Here is an 18,271-nt window from a genome sequence, read left to right on the forward strand (position 1 = left end):
ATCCCTCCCCCACCTTCCCCTCTATATATTTTGGATTAAGCTGCAGCTATTACGACTCTTCACTCCTTCAGCATGAGTGAAGAACAAGTACATTCTCCTCTATAACCTTAACACCATTATCATACACCAAAGAAATTTGAAATTGATATATTATTTAACATATATTCCATACTGAAATTTGCCCAACTGTCCCCAAAGTTTCTTTTTAACTTTTTTTTTAATCCAGGATCCAATGAAGGATTGATTAACATGCAATTAATTGTCATGTCTCTTAAGTCACCTTTAATCTGAAACAGTTCCCGGCCTTGTTTTGGTTTGTGAAATGGACATTTTTTAAGAGTCTAGGCCAGTTGTTTTGTAGTATGTCTCACGCTTTGGATTTAGCTGGTTGTTTCCTCATGATTATATACAGATTAAACATTTGGGGTAAACGTTTGGGTAACGTTGTGTCCTTAGGGTTTTACATCAGGGATTTATAATGTCAGTTCGTCTCATTATTGACAATGTGAAGTGTGATCATTTTGCTTAAAGCCCCAGTCGCTCTTGAATCCACTCTAATCAGGTTTTGTTCCCTCGATTTCACCAACATGGTTCTTATCAAGATCACCAATTACCTCCACGTTGCCAAATCCAATGGTCAACTCTCAGACCTCCCTCTTCCTGACACAGCAGCAGTATTTGTCACAGAGACCACTCGTCTTCCTTGGAGTACTTGCTGCTTCGGGCTTACAGACATCACAGACGCCTGGCTTTCTTCCTGTCAGCCCACTCGTCTCAGTCTCCTTCGGAGTGCTCCCTCGCTCCCTAAACTCTGAATGCTGAGTCCCTGAGTGCTTGGACCTCTTCTCTAATTTCTATCTACACCCACTCCCTTGGTGATCTCATCCAGCTTCTTGGCTTTTAGACCATACATTTACTGATGACTTCTGAATTTCTGTCTCCAGCCCAAACCTCTCTCTTAAACCCCAGGCTCGTATCCAACAATCTACTTGAAATCTCCACTAAAGTCTAATAAGCGTCTCAATCTTAACATGTCCATAACTAAGGTCCTTATATTCCCCTCCAACCTGCCCCGTCAGGTTCCCTTGTCTCAAGCAGTAGCAACTTCATTCTTGCAGTTGCTCAGGCCAAAAACCTTGGCACCATTAACTCCTCTCTTTCTCATGCCCACACCCATTAGCAAGTCCCAGCAATCCTACCTTTCAAAAATAGCCAGCATGCCACTTCTCACCACCTCCACTGCCAACACTCAAGTCCAAGCCACAATAACATGTCACATTTAGGTTACTGCCAGTAGCTTCCTAAGGGGTTTTCCTTCTTGCTCTACCTTTATTCTACTCATTTTAAAACTTAAGTTTAAAACTTAAGTCACACCATATTATTCTTCTGCTTAAAACTTTCCCGAGGCATCTCCTCTCACTCAGCGTCCTTACTAGGACCTCTAAGTCCTGCAGGATCTGGTCCCCATTGCATCTCTGATTTCTCTCCTACTCTGCTCACTTCTTCCACTGCACCCATTCCTGTCTCCCTGTGGTTCCTGAACACACCAGGCTTGCCCCCAGCAGGACCCCCAGTAGGGCCTGGAATATTCTTCTCTCACATCTGTGTGGCTTGCTCTCTCATTTTCTTTAGGGCTTTACTCCAAAGACACCTCAGTGATGCCTTCCTGGCCTAACTCCCAACACCCACCTCCCTTGTATCACAACACTTTTCACCCATGTTACTTTTTCTCTTTGGCACCTACTGTTATCTAATAAACGATGTGCAGTCGTCCCTCCGTGTCTGTGGGGGATTGGTTCCGGGACCCGTCTCACACACCAAAATCTGCTGATGCTCAAGTCCCATAGTGGGCGCTCTGTATTTGAAGATGCGGAACCCGGGGTAATCGAGGGCTCACTGCATATTTATTGAAAAAAAAATCCACCTATAAGTGGACCTGCACAGTTCAAGCCTCCGTTGTTCAAGGGCACGAGTTTGAACTCTGTGGGTCCAAGGATACGCAGATTTTTTTCACTAAATACATCCTACAGTACCACACGATCAGTGGTGGTTGATTCCCTGGATATGGAACCATGGCCGTGGAGGGGCCAACTATGGCTCTTGAGCATCCGAGATTTTGGTATCTGCGGTGGGTCCTGGATCCAATCCCAGGGGATTCGGGGGAACAACTGTATTTTCCTTCTTTATCTTTAAGGATTATCCTTGTCTATTTCCCTCACTAGAATGTAGCTCCATGAGGACAGAGAATTTTAACTTCGTTTTGGTCACTTCAGTATTCCTTCAACAGTGCCTGGCACATGGAAGGTGCTCCATAAATACTGAATGAACAAGGCATCAGGTGGACCTGGACTCCCCCCGCACTGCTGGTCTTGCGGGGTCTTATTTCACCGACCAGGGATCAAACCAAGGCCACGGCAGTGAAAGCCCGGAGTCCTAACCACTGGACAGCCAGGAAACTCCCAGAGCCGGAACTCAGCTATGAAGCTATACTGCAAATAATTATTTCCTTTAAAAAAATACATTTTCTCATTGACTAGAACTTTCCAAAGAATGTTTAGCGATAGTGGTGAAAAAAGTACTCATAATGACTTTAAGAGAATGCCTCTTACCTATGGTTTCACCACTAGTTATGTACTTACCGATTCAACTGACTTTGTCGTGATAAGGGTGTTACCTAAATCCTATTTCACTTAGACACCTATGCTTAATGGCATAAGAATGATAACTATTCAGCAGGGTTTTAATAGAAAATGCGTACTACTTAGAAAGATAGGAAGTTGGAGGCATTTTTCTCTACAACTTTGCAAGAAACAATATGTATGCTGACTTGCTTTACCGGAATTTAAAATTCTAGCCCAGCATTTATTGAATATTATGTGCCAAGCCTCACGTTTTCACGTTTTCACTTAATCTTCAAAACAATAAATCAGTTACTATATTTTAAGGTTATACAAGCTTAATGTTAAAATCTGAAGGACAGCAAGAACGTTCATTCTAGCATGAATGCAACTGATTTTTATTTAGGTTTACTATGTACCAGCACTGGGGCTACAATGGAGAAGACAATGAACCCCTGTTTTGTAGCACATTCTAGTAGGGGTAGAGTCAGGAAAAATGCAATGTAATTTCAGATTTTGATAAATAAGGAAATAAAGCCAAGGGATGTGACAAAGGATATGTGGGCAGAGGGTTTGGCTACAGCTTAATAAGCAAGTGGTGGAAAGAGAAGATTGACAGGGCCAGATCCTGCAGGCCTGCCTCATGAGCCAGTTTAGACGTTACTCTGTGAGCAATGGGAAGTCACTAGATATCTTTAAGTGCGGGAATGATCTGAAATGATTTATGTTTTAGAAACATTCTCTGGGGGCTATGTGAAGAGGCCGGAGGGAATGAGTGGATGAATGCAGACTGATTTAAGTTATGGCAATAGTCCATAACTTAGCTGCTGATAGCAGCTCGGACTAGGATGGTAGAAGGAGGAAGTGGAAAGTTTTGGATGCACTTTTGGAGAAAGTCAACAGGATTTAATGGAGGTGAGGAAGAGGGAGGAATTAAGGGGGTAGCTCAAGACTGAGCAGGTGGTGAGCAGCATGTTTTCAAATGAAGAGTTTTCTTGTAATTTCTATAATCTGTCCCTCTCATTCCCAATTTTGTCTCCTCCGGCCCCCATTTGTTTCTGCTGTCAAGACTTGCCTTAACTTCTTCTAGTGTCCCCGACAAATTAACTGCTCTTATTTGTATGTCTCACACGTAGAGCATGGGAATTAGAGAGGAAGGCCTTGGATTTAGTCTACCGGGAAACAAATTCCATCCCCTCTATTTATTGTGTGATCTTGGGCAAGTTTCACCTGTAAAATAGGGTATATAATAGTACCCACCTTACAGAGTTGTTGAGAATTTAGATTGGAGCAGCTTTACACCTTTACATACTCAGCATCCAGCAGATCCTCGATATATTCAAATATGCAAAGTTGATTTCCTCTCAGATTCTAGGCTGTCAAGATGAGAAGGGCAAGAGCTTGGACATTGTTCAAGCACTAACCCACCTGACAGTATTTAACCAAGAGAAGATTTCCTCCCCTCATTTGCCTAAGAGAATGACATTTCCAAATTCCTTCCTAGAAGTTCTTCCAGCATTCCCTGATTTCCCTAAAACCTTATCTAAAGTTTTTATCTTACCACATGATTTCATAGGGTTTTTCATCTGTAAATGTGTCTTAGATTTTAGGAATATTTTCTGGAAACTTTTACATATTAATCAGCTATTTTCATAAGATACTTCATATTCAAAAGCTGGTTACCACCTTGTTACAGATGCTAAAAACTGAATGATAACGAGTGGTGAGTTTAGCTATGGTCCCCACATATCACTTTGGGCCCAACTCTAATTCACTATAGATTTTTCCTAGGTAAATTCTCATGTAGCCAACTCCAAAGTATAGCAGGTAAGAGGATTTTCAGCCCAGGTTAATAAGCATCAATGGGAGTGGCAGATCACACTCATATCTAAGTCAAAGAATAACCCTGACCTCAAAATTATGAATATTGTTTAGACCCTAGTCAAATAAGAATAATCCTCCCAAATTTCATTGCCTCTTTAGTTAAGTAGGAAAGAGTTACCTACCTTATAGGAATAAGAGAATACATGTCAAGTATTAACAGCCCATGGTATACTGAGACAAGCTCAGTACATTGACCAGACATCCGTGTACCTGCTTTGAGTGCCAAGTTCATCTATTCTGTATCAAACATACTTCAATTGGCTCTTAGTAGCTTATACTGCAGTGAACATATGCTCCTGCCAATACTCCAAGTAATACTAGTGCCTGCCTGTAGAAGCCTATACAAACGATCACACTAAAACTAGGATACCATGTCAACAAATTAGAAACAGGCTCTCAAAAAATCTCATATTTCTCACATTGATTTTATGACCTAAAATCTAAAAATAAAGTTACTGCTAAAAAGGAGCTTAACACCAATGTTTATGTTTATAAGCCCAATGTTATATCTTATTGACATGAATCTGTTCTTAGCCCATTGATTAGTTCATCTCAGTTCACTTCCAGAGCAGCTTCACTCATATGCTACAACTCATGTCACAGTTTCCTGTGCTATACTGTATGTTCTCATTATCTATTTTATACAGAGTATCAATAGTGTATATATGTCAATCCCAATCTCCCAATTCATCCCACCCCCATTCCCCCTGGTATCCATACATTTGTTCTCTACATCTGTGTCTCTATTTCTGCTTTGTAAATAAGATCGTCTATACCAATTTTTTCAGGTTCCACATATATGTGTTAATATACGGTATTTGTTTTTCTCTTTCTGACTTACTTCACTCTGTATGACAGTCTCTAGGTCCATCCACATCTCTACAAATGACCCAATTTCGTTCCTTTTTATGGCTGAGTAATATGCCATTGAATATATGTGCCATATCTGCTTTATCCATTCCTCTGTTGGTGGACATTTAGGTTGTTTTCATGTCCTGGCTGTTGTAAACGGTGCTGCAAGGAACACTGGGGGAGCATGTGTCTTTCTGTTCGTTTTGAATTTTTTTTTTAATTAATAAATTTTTGGCTGCGTTGGGTCTTCGTTGCTACGCATGGGCTTTTCTCTATTTGCAGCAAGCAGGGACTACTCTTTATTGCGGTGCGTGGGCTTCTCATTGCAGCGGCTCCTTTTGTGGAGCATGGGCTCTAGGCACACAGGCTTCAGTAGTTGTAGCACACAGACTCTAGAGCACAGGCTTAGTAGTGGCGCACCGGCTTTGTTGCTCCGCGGCATATGGGATCTTCCCCAACCAGGGCTCGAACCCATGTTCCAATCAGGCGGCTTCTTAGCCACTGCGCCACAAGGGAAGCCCCCTTGTTTTGAATTTTATTTTTTACACAGCAGGTTCTTGTTAGTTATCCATTTTATACCTATTAGTGTATATATGTCAATCCCAATCTCCCATTCATCACACCACCACCCCTCCCCCCGCTTTCCCCCCTTGGTGTCCATACGTTTGTTCTCTACATGTGTCTCTATTTCTACCTTGCAAACCTGTTCATCTGTACCATTTTTCTAGATTCCACGTATATGCGTTAATATATGGTTTTCCTCTTTCTGACTTACTCTGTATGACAGTCTCTAGGTCCATCCATGTCTCTACAAATGACCCAATTTCGTTCCTTTTTGTGGCTAATGTTCTGTTGTGCATATGTACATCTTCTTTATCCATTCATCTGTCCATGGGCATTTAGGTTGCTTCCATGATGTGGCTATTGTAAACAGTGCTGCAATGAACATTGTGGTACATGACTCTTTTTGAATTAGTTTTCTCAGGGTATGTGTCCAGTAGTGGGATTGCTGGGTTGTATGGTAATTCTTTTAGTTTTTTAAGGCAGCTCCACAGTGTTCTCCATAGTGGCTGTATCAATTTACATTCCCACCAACAGTGCTAGAGGGTTCCCTTCTCTCCACACCCTCTCCAGCATTTGTTTGTAGACAATTTTTTAATGATGGCCATTCTGACTGGGGTGAGACACCTCACTGTAGTTCTGAGTTGCATTTCTCTAATAAGAAATGTTAAGTCTTAAAAGGTTCACCATCCTCATTTCACATTCATCACCCCAATGCTAAATAAAACAGTGCTAAGAATGAACTATAGGTGCTTGATTAATAACTTCAGGATTAATATACAATATCTTAAAATAGCCAGCTCTCTGATGCACTAATTTTTGAGCTGAAGACTGTTACAATTGCAGTTAAATTACCGTTAAATATTCAAAGTTTAATAACAGAGATTATGTTTATAAATGTACTTCCACTACTTATACAGATTTAACTATTTTCGTGTGATTCTGCTGGCCAGCTAGGTTTGGGAATTGCTGGTTAAAAGTACACATATCCATAGTCAAACTCTGGTTTTGGAAAATAGATATACCGTCTTCAAATTTTTTTTTTTTTTTTTTTTTTTTGCGGCACGTGGGCCTCTCACTGTTGTGGCCTCTCCCGTTGCGGAGCCTGTCCGGACGCGCAGGCTCAGCGGCCATGGCTCACGGGCCCAGCCGCTCCACGGCATGTGGGATCTTCCCGGACCAAGGCACGAACCCGCGTCCCCTGCATCGCCAGGCGGACTCTCAACCACTGCGCCACCAGGGAAGCCCACCATCTTCAAATTTTTAAAAATTTGGAGGAAAGCCAGTAGCTCCAGTTTCCTTCCCATACGAAGCTTATACTTTCCTCCTCTCTCAACAGTTTCAGATAAAAAGTGACAAAACACTTGATACTAAAATTATTCTGAATATGTAAATTTCAAGTAAGTTAATTGTACAGATAAGGTTTATAGTAAAGACCAAAAGCAGGTATAGTTTAATGTATTTTAATAGCAAACTTACAGGAACAGCACAGAAGACAGACAACATTAAAAACATGTACTTGCATATAGGACAACTCAGTTAGAAAAGTATAGTGAATGGATGGAATCTACTGTATGATAAAAATGCTACAAACACCATTTAGTTGCAGTCAATAAGAAATTTACTTGTTTTAAAAAAATCCAAATGCTGGCATTGTCCAGAAAAATTTAACAGGTTTATTTATAATTGTTATAAAGTTGAACTGCTGAAACTTGTTCACTGAAACATTTTGACTTGCATTAATGCTTTATGTCCCCGCATTTATATTAAAAATTCACACACAAATGAAAATGGGAAAACTGCCAATACCTGATTTCTGTCCCCCATTTTTCCACCTGCAATCATATACTTAGGTACCTTTTGACCCCACGGGAAAAAAAAAAAAAAAAAAAAAAAAAATCTAACGTTCAGAACTACCAATAACAGGAAGAGAATTTTTTTTTTTTTTTTTAAAGAATGAAATGTTTCCCATCATAGTGGATTCTTAAGCACGTTCTCCACGTATGCGGCGTGCTAGCTGGATGTCTTTTGGCATAATCGTTACACGTTTGGCATGGATAGCACACAGGTTGGTGTCTTCAAAAAGGCCAACCAGATAGGCCTCACTTGCCTCCTACAACAGGAATAAAGAAAAAAATATTAATATTATCAATAGTTAAGTTACATCTGTATCAGTTAAAAAGATGAGGTTTTTGAGCCCTTTAAAAACCTATTTCAGAAGATGTTGACTATTTTACCAAATGCTTACATTTTAAAATCTGTGCAACAAGGCTGAAAGGCAGCTTATGAAAGTGAAAACTCAAGTCTTTATCAAATAATACAAGTCAAATAATTTCACTACTAAAAAAGTTTAATTTTTTAAATGTTATATGTGATTTTTAGTAAACTGAAATGTGTCTTGAGTAAAGCAAAAAATCCAACTTAAATTCTAACATTCATTCTCATCCTCAGAAAGATAAATGGAATCATGTATCTAATCCAAAGTAATATACTCTCCTACCCTGTTGTGTCCTCCTTTTTCTGAATCTTACTCACACTTCATTATATCTGTTTGACCACTGGTTTCCATCATATGGTCCTCATCTACCTTTCCTTTAACACCTCAGTTTTACCATTAGATTGCTATTGGGTCCCAGAACACACCAGATTTGTGTCTTACTTACATACATTGACCTATTTTGCTGAGATATGCCCCTATGCCCCCCACTAACTGTACCTTCCTCTATGCACCCCTATCTGTAATGGCATTTTTGCTACCTCCCAGCATTAACATTGATCCCTCTAGTTTTTCTCATTATACTCTTAAGACTTTTCTGAAGGCATCTTCTTATCCCTACTTTCACTCAAAAACTGGTAGCTACATGAATCATTCACCAACACTTGGCATGTAAAGAGGAAAAAAGGGGAGCTTCTACTTATAATTAACTCTTAAATTGATAGTACATCTTACAGCTGTCTGAAAAGCTGAAGAATCCTTTAGTCTAGGTTAAAACATCTGCTTACTCATTTTGAAATGAACCTACTGTTTTACCAGTCATCAGCCCAACTGTTTTAGTGGATTAGGAACACACTAAATGAAAGACGTTATTTGGCTTCTCTATTAGCAAGTTATTTCTCTGTTCAAGATATATTTAGGGGAAAAAAACAGATTTTTGTAATTGCTATTTTTGTCCTAATTTAAAAAATTATTTCCATTTTGGAAACTCTAGGTAATAAAACTAAAAGAGAAATACACAGAATACTTGAGCAATTCAAGCCCCACAATACTACATAACACACAAGATACAGAGATGGGAAGAACCAGTTTTGCTTTTTACAAACATTTTGACTTTGCCAATAAAACTTGAGGTTCTGCTTTTAAAAGCACTAACACAGCAATAATTCATCAAAATGGTTTACGTTGTTATTCCATCTTATGAAAAAAATTATTTCCTACATTTGTATCTTCATTCTTTTTAGCCTCATCTCTCTCTTCTATAAAAATCTGTTTCACCCAAAGTTTACTGTCCCTACATGTCTTTCCGCATCATTTGTTATCAAGAGCTAAGTCTTATTTACCTACTCTTTATGGACTACCTAAGATTATTCCATGAAGGAGAAAGCAAACACTCCTCCTGCCTCTGGTTCCCAGGTGCAGGTAACTTTGAACTCCTCTAATTCCTTGGCAATCACATTGGCCTTGTACACTAGTCATCTTTTAATGCCCTTAAATTACTTAACAGAGATCTCTAACCCTAACTGAAATTTGCATGTTTTCCTTTTTTTTTTCTTGGCCGGGATATGTGGCTTGCGGGACAGTTCCCTGACCAGGGATTGAATGCGGCTCCTCAGCTGTGAAAGCGCGGAGTCCTAACCGCTGGACCACAAGGGAATTCCCGAAATTTGCATCTTTTCTATGCAATTAGTTCCGTGTATCTTACCTATTCCAAAAAATATATTAAAAGCAGAAGTCCTTAATGTTCAGGGATTAATTCTTGGGATACTCTAGAAATGGGTAAAAAATTTAGGAAACACAGCATACTGTAGCCTACCTACTCTTACAGGTTCACAACACACATCAGATACTAGGACTGAAGTTCCTCAAGAAAGAAACTAGTTTCTCTTTTGTTTCACCCAGCGTATCTCAGGATTATGCAAATCTAGAAGGCTTCTGCAAAACACAGCACTATGAGCTGCTATATAGACAAGCCAACAGGTCCTGCAATTCTGAGACCATTTAAGAGTGGAATAATGATCTACTGGCTCCCCTAGTGCTACTCAAATGTGGCATGTGGCAGCTGGGCCTCTCACTGCCATCTTACAACCTGGCTATAGGTTTTATAGGGGTGTGTCTGGTCAGCTCTGGGAGAGCAGTCAATACTCAGGGAATATAACCATGACTCATATATTTCTAACTCTATTGCCAGTGTCCCAAAGTCTCCTAAACATTAAGGCCATGATGGGAATTAAAGACTGACACATTAATTTATAGCCCAATGAACGTAATTTTGAGATAACAGCAAAATAAAAAATATCTTATAACTGGAAGGAAATGTTAATGTACAACATTTTGAGTATATTCAATATCTGACTCTTCCACCACTTCAAACCACCAATGTCCATTTTTAACACGATACCTTAGTTCAAACTCTCAGATATTAGGGGCAAAGGCTAAATTTCAAGTTAGCTAATTCTTGATTATCTATGGCAAACCTAGACTAAATTCTCTCCCATCCTCACTGGACTTCCTCCCCTCCTCATTTAGTTGTATTAGAAAAGTTGTAAACTGTAATTCTAAAGGCAAAAATAGTGATTTTTGGAATTCTATTTCAACTGCTCTCTTCTATTGCCCTATTTCCATTAGCAAATTCTCCATCTCTGTATCTTTAAGAGAACTTATGTATTAAAAAAAGCAAAACAAAATAAACTTCTAACAAAGATTACTCTTCCAATAAAGTTACCTAATGCAAGAGTACTACAGGCAGCAGAATTGAACATTTTGCTCAAAACCAATACAACCACACTTACTGACAAATATAAAACACACACCTTAATAACAGCAATGTGGAAGTTTACACACGAATTTTAAAAAGACAATAGTCTTTTACTCAGACTATTTAGTAATCAATTTACAAAGCTCTATCATTGACACTTAAGCTCAACAATGTTGGACTTTCAAGTATAGTGTGTTCTTCAAGCATAGCCCTGCTAACTCTAACTACAAAACAAAATTGGCAGATTTAGATCAATGCTTGAGAATATCAATATTTCTATATTTAATATTAGTGGGGAAAATGTGATTAGCAATTATAGTAATAAACCAAATGGAATCTAAAGATAGTCAATGATCAAAACAGAAAATAAAGGTTTTAAATAACAGCACTGGAAGATTTTAGTAGTTTGAAATTTCAGTTATTTCAATTCATTGAGAATTTAATGGATGCCAACTCCTGGAATTCACCAATCAAATGAAGTTCAGACTAACCATAGAAACAGCTCAACCAATTACACTTCAGGGTAGAATCCACCTATCAAATCTTCCTTACACATAAAGGAAAAGCTTGGCAACAGCAGCCTTGAAAAATCCTCCAATGGAGTGTATGTAGATTCTGGACCCTCCCCCAAAAGAGATTCCGATTCAGGTCTGTGGAGGTGCCCAGCAATCTGCAATTTTAATCGCCTCTAACCCCACGCTCTGAAGGAGGTGGCAGTCTTACCATACTTTGAGTTACAATGATCTAACGAACGCCAAACTCGTTAACATTATAGGTTACTTAAGTGATCGATGTTAATTATACCTACATACCTAATCAAATATCTTACTTGTGGGCATTTCAAGTTTTAATCTTGGCACAAACCACCAGTATTTCAAATATATAACCACAGCTAAAACAGTACTTCTCAAAGTTCTGACACACTGGAGCTAAGATTAAATTCACTATGTTTCCCATTTAAGTGGAAATCCATACATAACCCCCTTTAGCAAACTACAGGTCTTCCAGTTTCTCTTTACAAGCCTAGTGTCTTTTCCTCCTTATGGCCAACCTAATCCTAACTACCACTCATGCTTCTTTACCTCAATGTACAATTCTTTTATGCTGCCTGTTCCCATCCCAGATATTAGGTTCTCTCCACTTGCAACTGCCTCTTCAGGCCCAGGAAGCCATTTATTCTAATATTCCTTTTATATCAGTCACTGTTTGAAACTAATTACCAATACAGACCTTTAGCCCCATGACTTCTTGATGTCCTGCAGCGACTGTAAGCCAAACCAGAAGGTTCTTTTTCCCTTTAAACACTGCAACGTCTAAAATTTTAAAATCCTATGCCTGCTTGTATGACCTCGAGCAACTTAACCTTTCTGACATCTTAACAGTGAAATAGATAAGACCTACCTCATCCGCTTGTGATGATTAAATTTAACAAGCATATGCAAAGATTTAGAATTGTTCTTGGTACAAAGCAGGAACCGCCAACTCTTAGAGCCTTTCCCACCTGCCACTTTACCTGCAAAGCACCAATAGCTGCACTCTGGAAGCGCAGATCTGTTTTGAAGTCCTGAGCAATTTCCCGCACCAGACGCTGGAAGGGAAGTTTGCGAATCAGAAGTTCAGTGGACTTCTGGTAACGTCTAATTTCACGGAGCGCCACGGTACCAGGCCTTTAAAACAAAACACAATAAAGACATGGTTACCAAATACATAAAAAACATAAAAGAGTGGTCATCAGCTTTAAAAAGACACAGTCACTTTTCAAAAAATAAATCACCCAACTATTCTTCAGCTTCTGTATCAAATTTCACTTATTAATTTATGACCTGAATATTCAAGTCTGTTAAGAGTAACACAACAATACCTTTAAAGCAAAAAGCATGATATTAAAGTAGATTCCTGGCAGGGGGGTTTAATCAAAGTCCCCTTTATTTTCTTCCTCTTTAACATATATCACTAACTTGTTATAATTACAACTTGGGAAAGTACTAGGCCACAAATAAAGAGTTTGTCAAAATTGTTCACTCTTCTCAATTTGGCAGCACTCTCCTTCTTCCCACTGGCACCCCCAATTCTTCTAAAAGACCTACCAGCACAACTCAATAAGTTTCCTTTAAAAAATACATTTATGGCATTTAAGTTTGATTTCCCAGAATACCTTTGAATACTGCACATCCCTCATGAATGATCAAATGTGAATACTCTTTTATGGTGTATCTTCCATATGGAAGTTTTCTTTCTTTCTTTCTTTCTTTTTAAAACGAATTTTAGGCAAGAAATTTACCTCAATTCTGACTTATTTCTTCCACTTTTATTTTAGGCTAACTGTAAAATCATTTGCAGAGCGCACCTAAATACAGACAACTTCTGCCCTCTAATGGCAGATGCCCTTAACAACACTGCTCAGGGTAGGTAGTTCAAAACTGTGCTAACAGAAGGAAATAAACGAATTCAAGTAAATGAAGGTCTTAGCTAAAACAAAATGACCCCCAATCTTGATCAAATTACTTTACCAAGAGAAAGAGTATCCTCCAAAATGTATTTAAAAACAACACTATACTATTTAAAAAATATACATTACACCTAACAGCTAAATAAAATGTTACCCTATCCCATTAACGTTATTAGTGATACAACCTCTCCTTTGGGCTATGGGCAAGATCATGGCTTCAAAATTAAACATGTTCCCAATAAAACCTAACACTAAATTTAATATATATATATATATATTAAAGTATTAGTAAATATTCAAAAGGAAAAATCAGTTTCTCTAAAGCAAAAAGTATGATTAGACATCTTTTTATTAAATTATATAGATACTGCTTCGGGAGATAGGCTTTGTCCCATTTTTTTCCCTCCTCTTGTTTTAATACCTGTAACGATGAGGTTTCTTCACCCCTCCAGTAGAGGGCGCACTCTTGCGAGCGGCTTTTGTAGCCAGTTGTTTCCTCGGTGCTTTACCACCGGTCGATTTGCGGGCAGTCTGCTTTGTACGAGCCATGGTATAAAGACCTCCTTACTTACCTACCAGCATCAAAACACAAAAATCACCATACGCAACAACCAAACATACAAGTTTTCCTGCCACTACCACCGCCCCCCCCAAATCTGGAAATTATGATCAGTATAAAAAAATGTCTGTAATGTTACATAATTTGAAAGTGTGCAGATTACGTCTACCACCCAAATATGACTTCCTGAAACAAACTGTAGTACTAGAAAATTGTTAGCATTAACACCAATCATCTCTCAAAAAAGCCAAATCTGAGCGATAAACGGCAAAACAAAAAGACCCCTGACAGCCTTCGCTTCAGTTTCTTTAATTAAAGTAGAAATTAGAAATGTCTGCAAATATTCGATCCACTAACAAGTCAAAAGAACGAAGCCTCAAACCACAGAAAGGTCGAGTCAAATTACAGCAAAAAAGGTTTTGGTCACCCCCCCGCCGCCCCCCCCTTTACGTCTGGCAGTCGATAGACTGCTGTAAATATCTGAAAACATTCTTGCTTTTGCATCTCTACAGTTCTGTTGACAAAAAGGCGTCTCAAAAAACAAGAGAGGAACAACAGCTACCACCAGCGAGCATTCTACAAAGCACCGTCCTGGCGTCCAGTCCTCAGAAGCTTCGCAGTGAAATTAAAAAAAAAGTGCCCCGCACCCAGGCTTTAATTAACGCACGGGACCGGCCGACCAGTCCACCCCAAGCACCACATAAACTTTTGGTTTCGCCTCCTCCGGCCCCTCGGCACAGGGTCCCCCAGCCTGCCCGCCTCGCTCCCAGCGTCTCGCGCAGGCACAAACTCGGCTCCCAGACCAGAACAAAATGGAAACAATCGCAAAACGTATCCGATTCCCTACCAAAGAGACAAAACACCAAATTGCTCGAAAATAGCCCGATCCCCTGCCACGTGCCGCCCTCCAAAATGCAAAAGTTTTTTTGTGCATTTCAAATGCATCAAGTTTCCGCTTCTCTAAAAAAGGAGAAAAAAATGTTTCTCTTTAAAATTTTTTCCTCCTTTTTTGAAATGGGGAAGAGAGAAACGGGGGAAAAAATATGGTCGGTGACCAGAGAAGAGAGACAAGATGGTGAAGCTTAGCAACAACTGTGGGGAGGCAGCAAAAAGCGAGTTACCCCAGGGTGGGAAGCAGAGGCGATTTCCACCCTTTTCCCGCTCGAAAACTGGGGTCCGGGGTCCGGGGGCGGTAGTTAAGAGGCCCGCGCGGGTCGTGGTGAAGGTCTGGGGTCCCGGGAAGGGGCGGCGGGCGGGATTTCACCGAAGAAAGAGGAGCCAGGGGCGCGGGGAGGGAGAGCAGGCTCGGCGACGCGGCGGTTGCTGCTGTTGGGCTGAGGCGGCGAGAGACTGGGGAGCCGCCGGAGCCGCCGCCGCCTGAGGGGTGCGGGAAACTCGCTCCTCACCTCCATTTCTGGGCCAAAAAGTTTGTGGGCCAAGCCGGAGGGACCGTGGGTCCCCTCACCGCACCGCCGGGGCCCGGCCCGGGGTTGACGGCAAGCGGGGCTCGGTTCCGGGGAAGCGGGCAGACGGGGAAACTTACCCCCCTTCTCCTTCGGCTGGAGCTCAGCGAGCTAGAGGCGGCGCTGGCGTCGGAGAGCGACAGCGGCGCGGCGGCGGCAGCGAACACAATTGAAAGATGGCTGACACCGAGGCTATCCCCCAACACACGCCGCCCCGCCCCCGCGCCGCGCGCCAACCAATCACACACAATGGAGGGAAGGCTCGGCCCCGCCCCCGCCCCCTCGCTCGCGTCCCGCCTCCGCCCCTCCCCCCGCGCGCCCGTTCGCTGGCGCGCGCTCGCCCCTCCCCCGCGCGCCGCTTGCTCCCTCCTCCCGGCCACCTCGCGCCGTGTGTGTACAAACACAAAAGACACGCCGAAGGGCCGCCGGCTCCGGCCGAGACGGCCGTCAGCCCGCCCCTGTTTTAACGCCGGCTCTCCGGCCCCGCACTCCCACCCTCCTCCGTGCGCACACGTCTTGGAACTCGGGAAGCCCGGGTTTGGGGCGCCGAGGGGGAAGTGAGGGGGGGAGGGGCGAGCGGGAGGAGGCGCGGTCGGTGAACACCCGGCCTGCGGGCGTCTCGGGCCGCGGCGGGGAGAGCGAGGGAGGGGGCGCCCCGCTCCGGCGCGGGCCCAGGCGCGCGTCCCCGAGGCGCCCCGGGCGGCGTGGGGGCGGGGAGGAGGGCACCGCCGGCCGGGTCGGTGCACCCCAGTTGAAAACACTACCCAACAGGAAGCTTGCAAATAACAGCCTAGCGTCCCGCGTCCACTTTCGGATGGGGCTGCTCTAGCCGCTGGCAGGGCTGCCGGACTGCAGCCTTCACGCTCTCTCTCCGGGCCAGGTGGCCCGCCCGTAGACAACTTTAGTCACTCAACACACCGGCCCGGGCCATGGCGGGCCCCGCGGTGCGGGCTGTAGGCAGTCCGCAAGGGCTCTGCCACCTAGGACGCCCGGCCCCGCGCAGGTGGCATCTCCAGGGCCGAGCGGCCGGGGCTCGCCTTCTTCCTGGGCCGGGATGCCTGATGCAAGATGGCTGTATTTTGTAAGCCTCTAAAACAATGTGTGGAATACACAGCTAACTGCACCAGAGCCTGACTACCGGTCCTGGCAGCTTGTCCTACTAGCAAGTTCGGCCTTTTAACCTTTTCAGTATTCGGTAGAATTGCCAAATACTGGATAGTCAAGTGTTGTCAGCAGCTTTTGCATAGTTTAGATGCGGCAGAAAACGGCAGAAATAAGGAAAACGTGGTTTGGGGGTTATCACATTTATCCAGTTAACAATTCTCAGTAGCATAGGAAACAGACTTCAGGTTCAAGTCATCCACGTTGTCAGCTCATTGGCCTTAGAATATCTGTACCGTCCCTAGATGGTTTTGACAGCACTCGCAACTCTGTGTGAAGGTTTTCAATAGAAGTGTCATGAAGACATCCCATAGGATAGTGAAGGAGATAAATTTCACAGATGGAGGGCATAACTACTATTGGTAGTCTGAAGATCTCATAAAGCATCTTAGTCATAAACATTATCCTGAAACGGCTATATGGAAATCAGATACGAGAGATTATCCTGAAACGGATATATGGAAATCAGATATTGAGAGAGGGAGTAGATTTGTCCAAGGACACTTGAGTGATGAACAGACCCAGGAGAAACCAAAAAAAATCCAGACCTCCTGTTTCATTATTATTTAATGAATGTTAAGTGTCTGTGGTTGATCTGCAGAATACACGCAATCTGCAAGCCTATCCTAAAAGCACGTATGCAAAAAAGCTTAGGCTGAGCTGCCAGCGAAGACTTCCTATAATTCGGGCCAAGAAGAGGTTTCTTTGCTTGTTTTTGTTTTGTTTTGATGAAACCAAAATATTTGTTGGTTTCTTTTCTGGGAGTTTTCCAGGAAGGCTGTTATACATCAGTTAAATTCATCATATCTTCAAGAAATGTTAAATGACACTGGTAACGTTCTCTTTATATGCTAGATTTTTCCATAGCTTCTATTTTTTGTCTTCAAAATATTTCTAAGGACAGGAAAGACTATTTTAGGTGAAATAGTTCTGATCATGGATTATCTGAACCTACTCAGCTGTCCATCTGTAAAATAGGAGCGATATTTATCTGTGTGAAGATAGGCCACAAGTTTTTTCTAGTTGTAGGATCAAGTACGTTTAGCACCTAGGTAGGTGCCTGGTTACCTACCTAGTGGCTTCTGGAAGTTTTCTCACTGAGTGAATATTTATTGGGTGCTAACTGTGCTTGGCACAGTTCTGGGGGCTGGAAGACAGCAGTGAACAACACAAGGCCTCATGGGGCTTATGATCTCTGGAAGCATTGCTTTGCACAGGGAAGCAGCACTTGGAAGAGGGAAGGAAAGAGGTCCTTTGGAGTCCTAAGAGTGGCAAAAACTGTAGCTGAGGGGGGAAGAGGACTTTAGAGTCAGATGATGGGGGAAGAAAAGCTGTCAGGGCAAAAAGGGATTCTAAAGGGGGTACCAGGGTCAGTCCTGAATTGGCTCTACTTCTAGAACTCTTGGGCTAATAATGGCTTCAAAATTTGGAGTTTAAAAAACAATGGAGAGGGCTTCCCTGGTGGCGCAGTGGTTGAGAGTCCGCCTGCCGATGCAGGGGACACGGGTTCGTGCCCCGGTCCAGGAAGATCCCACATGCCGCGGAGCGGCTAGATCCGTGAGCCATGGCCGCTGGGCCTGTGCATCCGGAGCCTGTGCTCTGCAACAGGAGAGACCACAACAGTGAGAGGCCCACGTACCGCAAAAAAATAAAAAATAATAAAAAAATTAAAAAAAAAAAAAAAAAAAAAAAACAATGGAGGGACTTCCCTGGTGGTCCAGTCGTTAAGGCTCCATGCTCCCAATGCAGGG

General features: G+C 42.2%; 1 protein-coding gene across 1 annotated transcript; it reads right to left on the reverse strand.

Annotated features, from left to right (window-relative positions):
* Positions 1 to 7,568: 7,568 nt before the first annotated feature.
* Positions 7,569 to 15,541, reverse strand: LOC132484609 (histone H3.3A). The gene is made up of 4 exons (XM_060091355.1): positions 15,440 to 15,541; positions 13,759 to 13,909; positions 12,402 to 12,555; positions 7,569 to 8,028 (listed from the first exon to the last, which is right to left on the reverse strand). The coding sequence occupies exons 2-4, from the start codon at positions 13,884 to 13,886 to the stop codon at positions 7,900 to 7,902; spliced, it is 411 nt and encodes a 136-aa protein (XP_059947338.1). The 5' UTR covers positions 13,887 to 13,909; positions 15,440 to 15,541; the 3' UTR covers positions 7,569 to 7,899.
* Positions 15,542 to 18,271: the final 2,730 nt, after the last annotated feature.

This window comes from Mesoplodon densirostris, chromosome 2, assembly GCF_025265405.1.
Source record: "Mesoplodon densirostris isolate mMesDen1 chromosome 2, mMesDen1 primary haplotype, whole genome shotgun sequence".
Lineage (NCBI taxonomy): Eukaryota > Metazoa > Chordata > Mammalia > Artiodactyla > Ziphiidae > Mesoplodon > Mesoplodon densirostris.

What these genes read in the sequence shown, in the direction of transcription:
- LOC132484609 (XM_060091355.1), bottom strand. Translation starts at nt 13,886, where the DNA reads ATGGCTCGTACAAAGCAGACTGCCCGCAAATCGACCGGTGGTAAAGCA. An exon ending in AAGAAACCTCATCGTTACAG is followed by an intron (nt 12,556 to 13,758) that starts GTATTAAAACAA and finishes TTTGTTTTAAAG; the next exon opens with GCCTGGTACCGTGGCGCTCC. An exon ending in CAGCTATTGGTGCTTTGCAG is followed by an intron (nt 8,029 to 12,401) that starts GTAAAGTGGCAG and finishes TTCCTGTTGTAG; the next exon opens with GAGGCAAGTGAGGCCTATCT.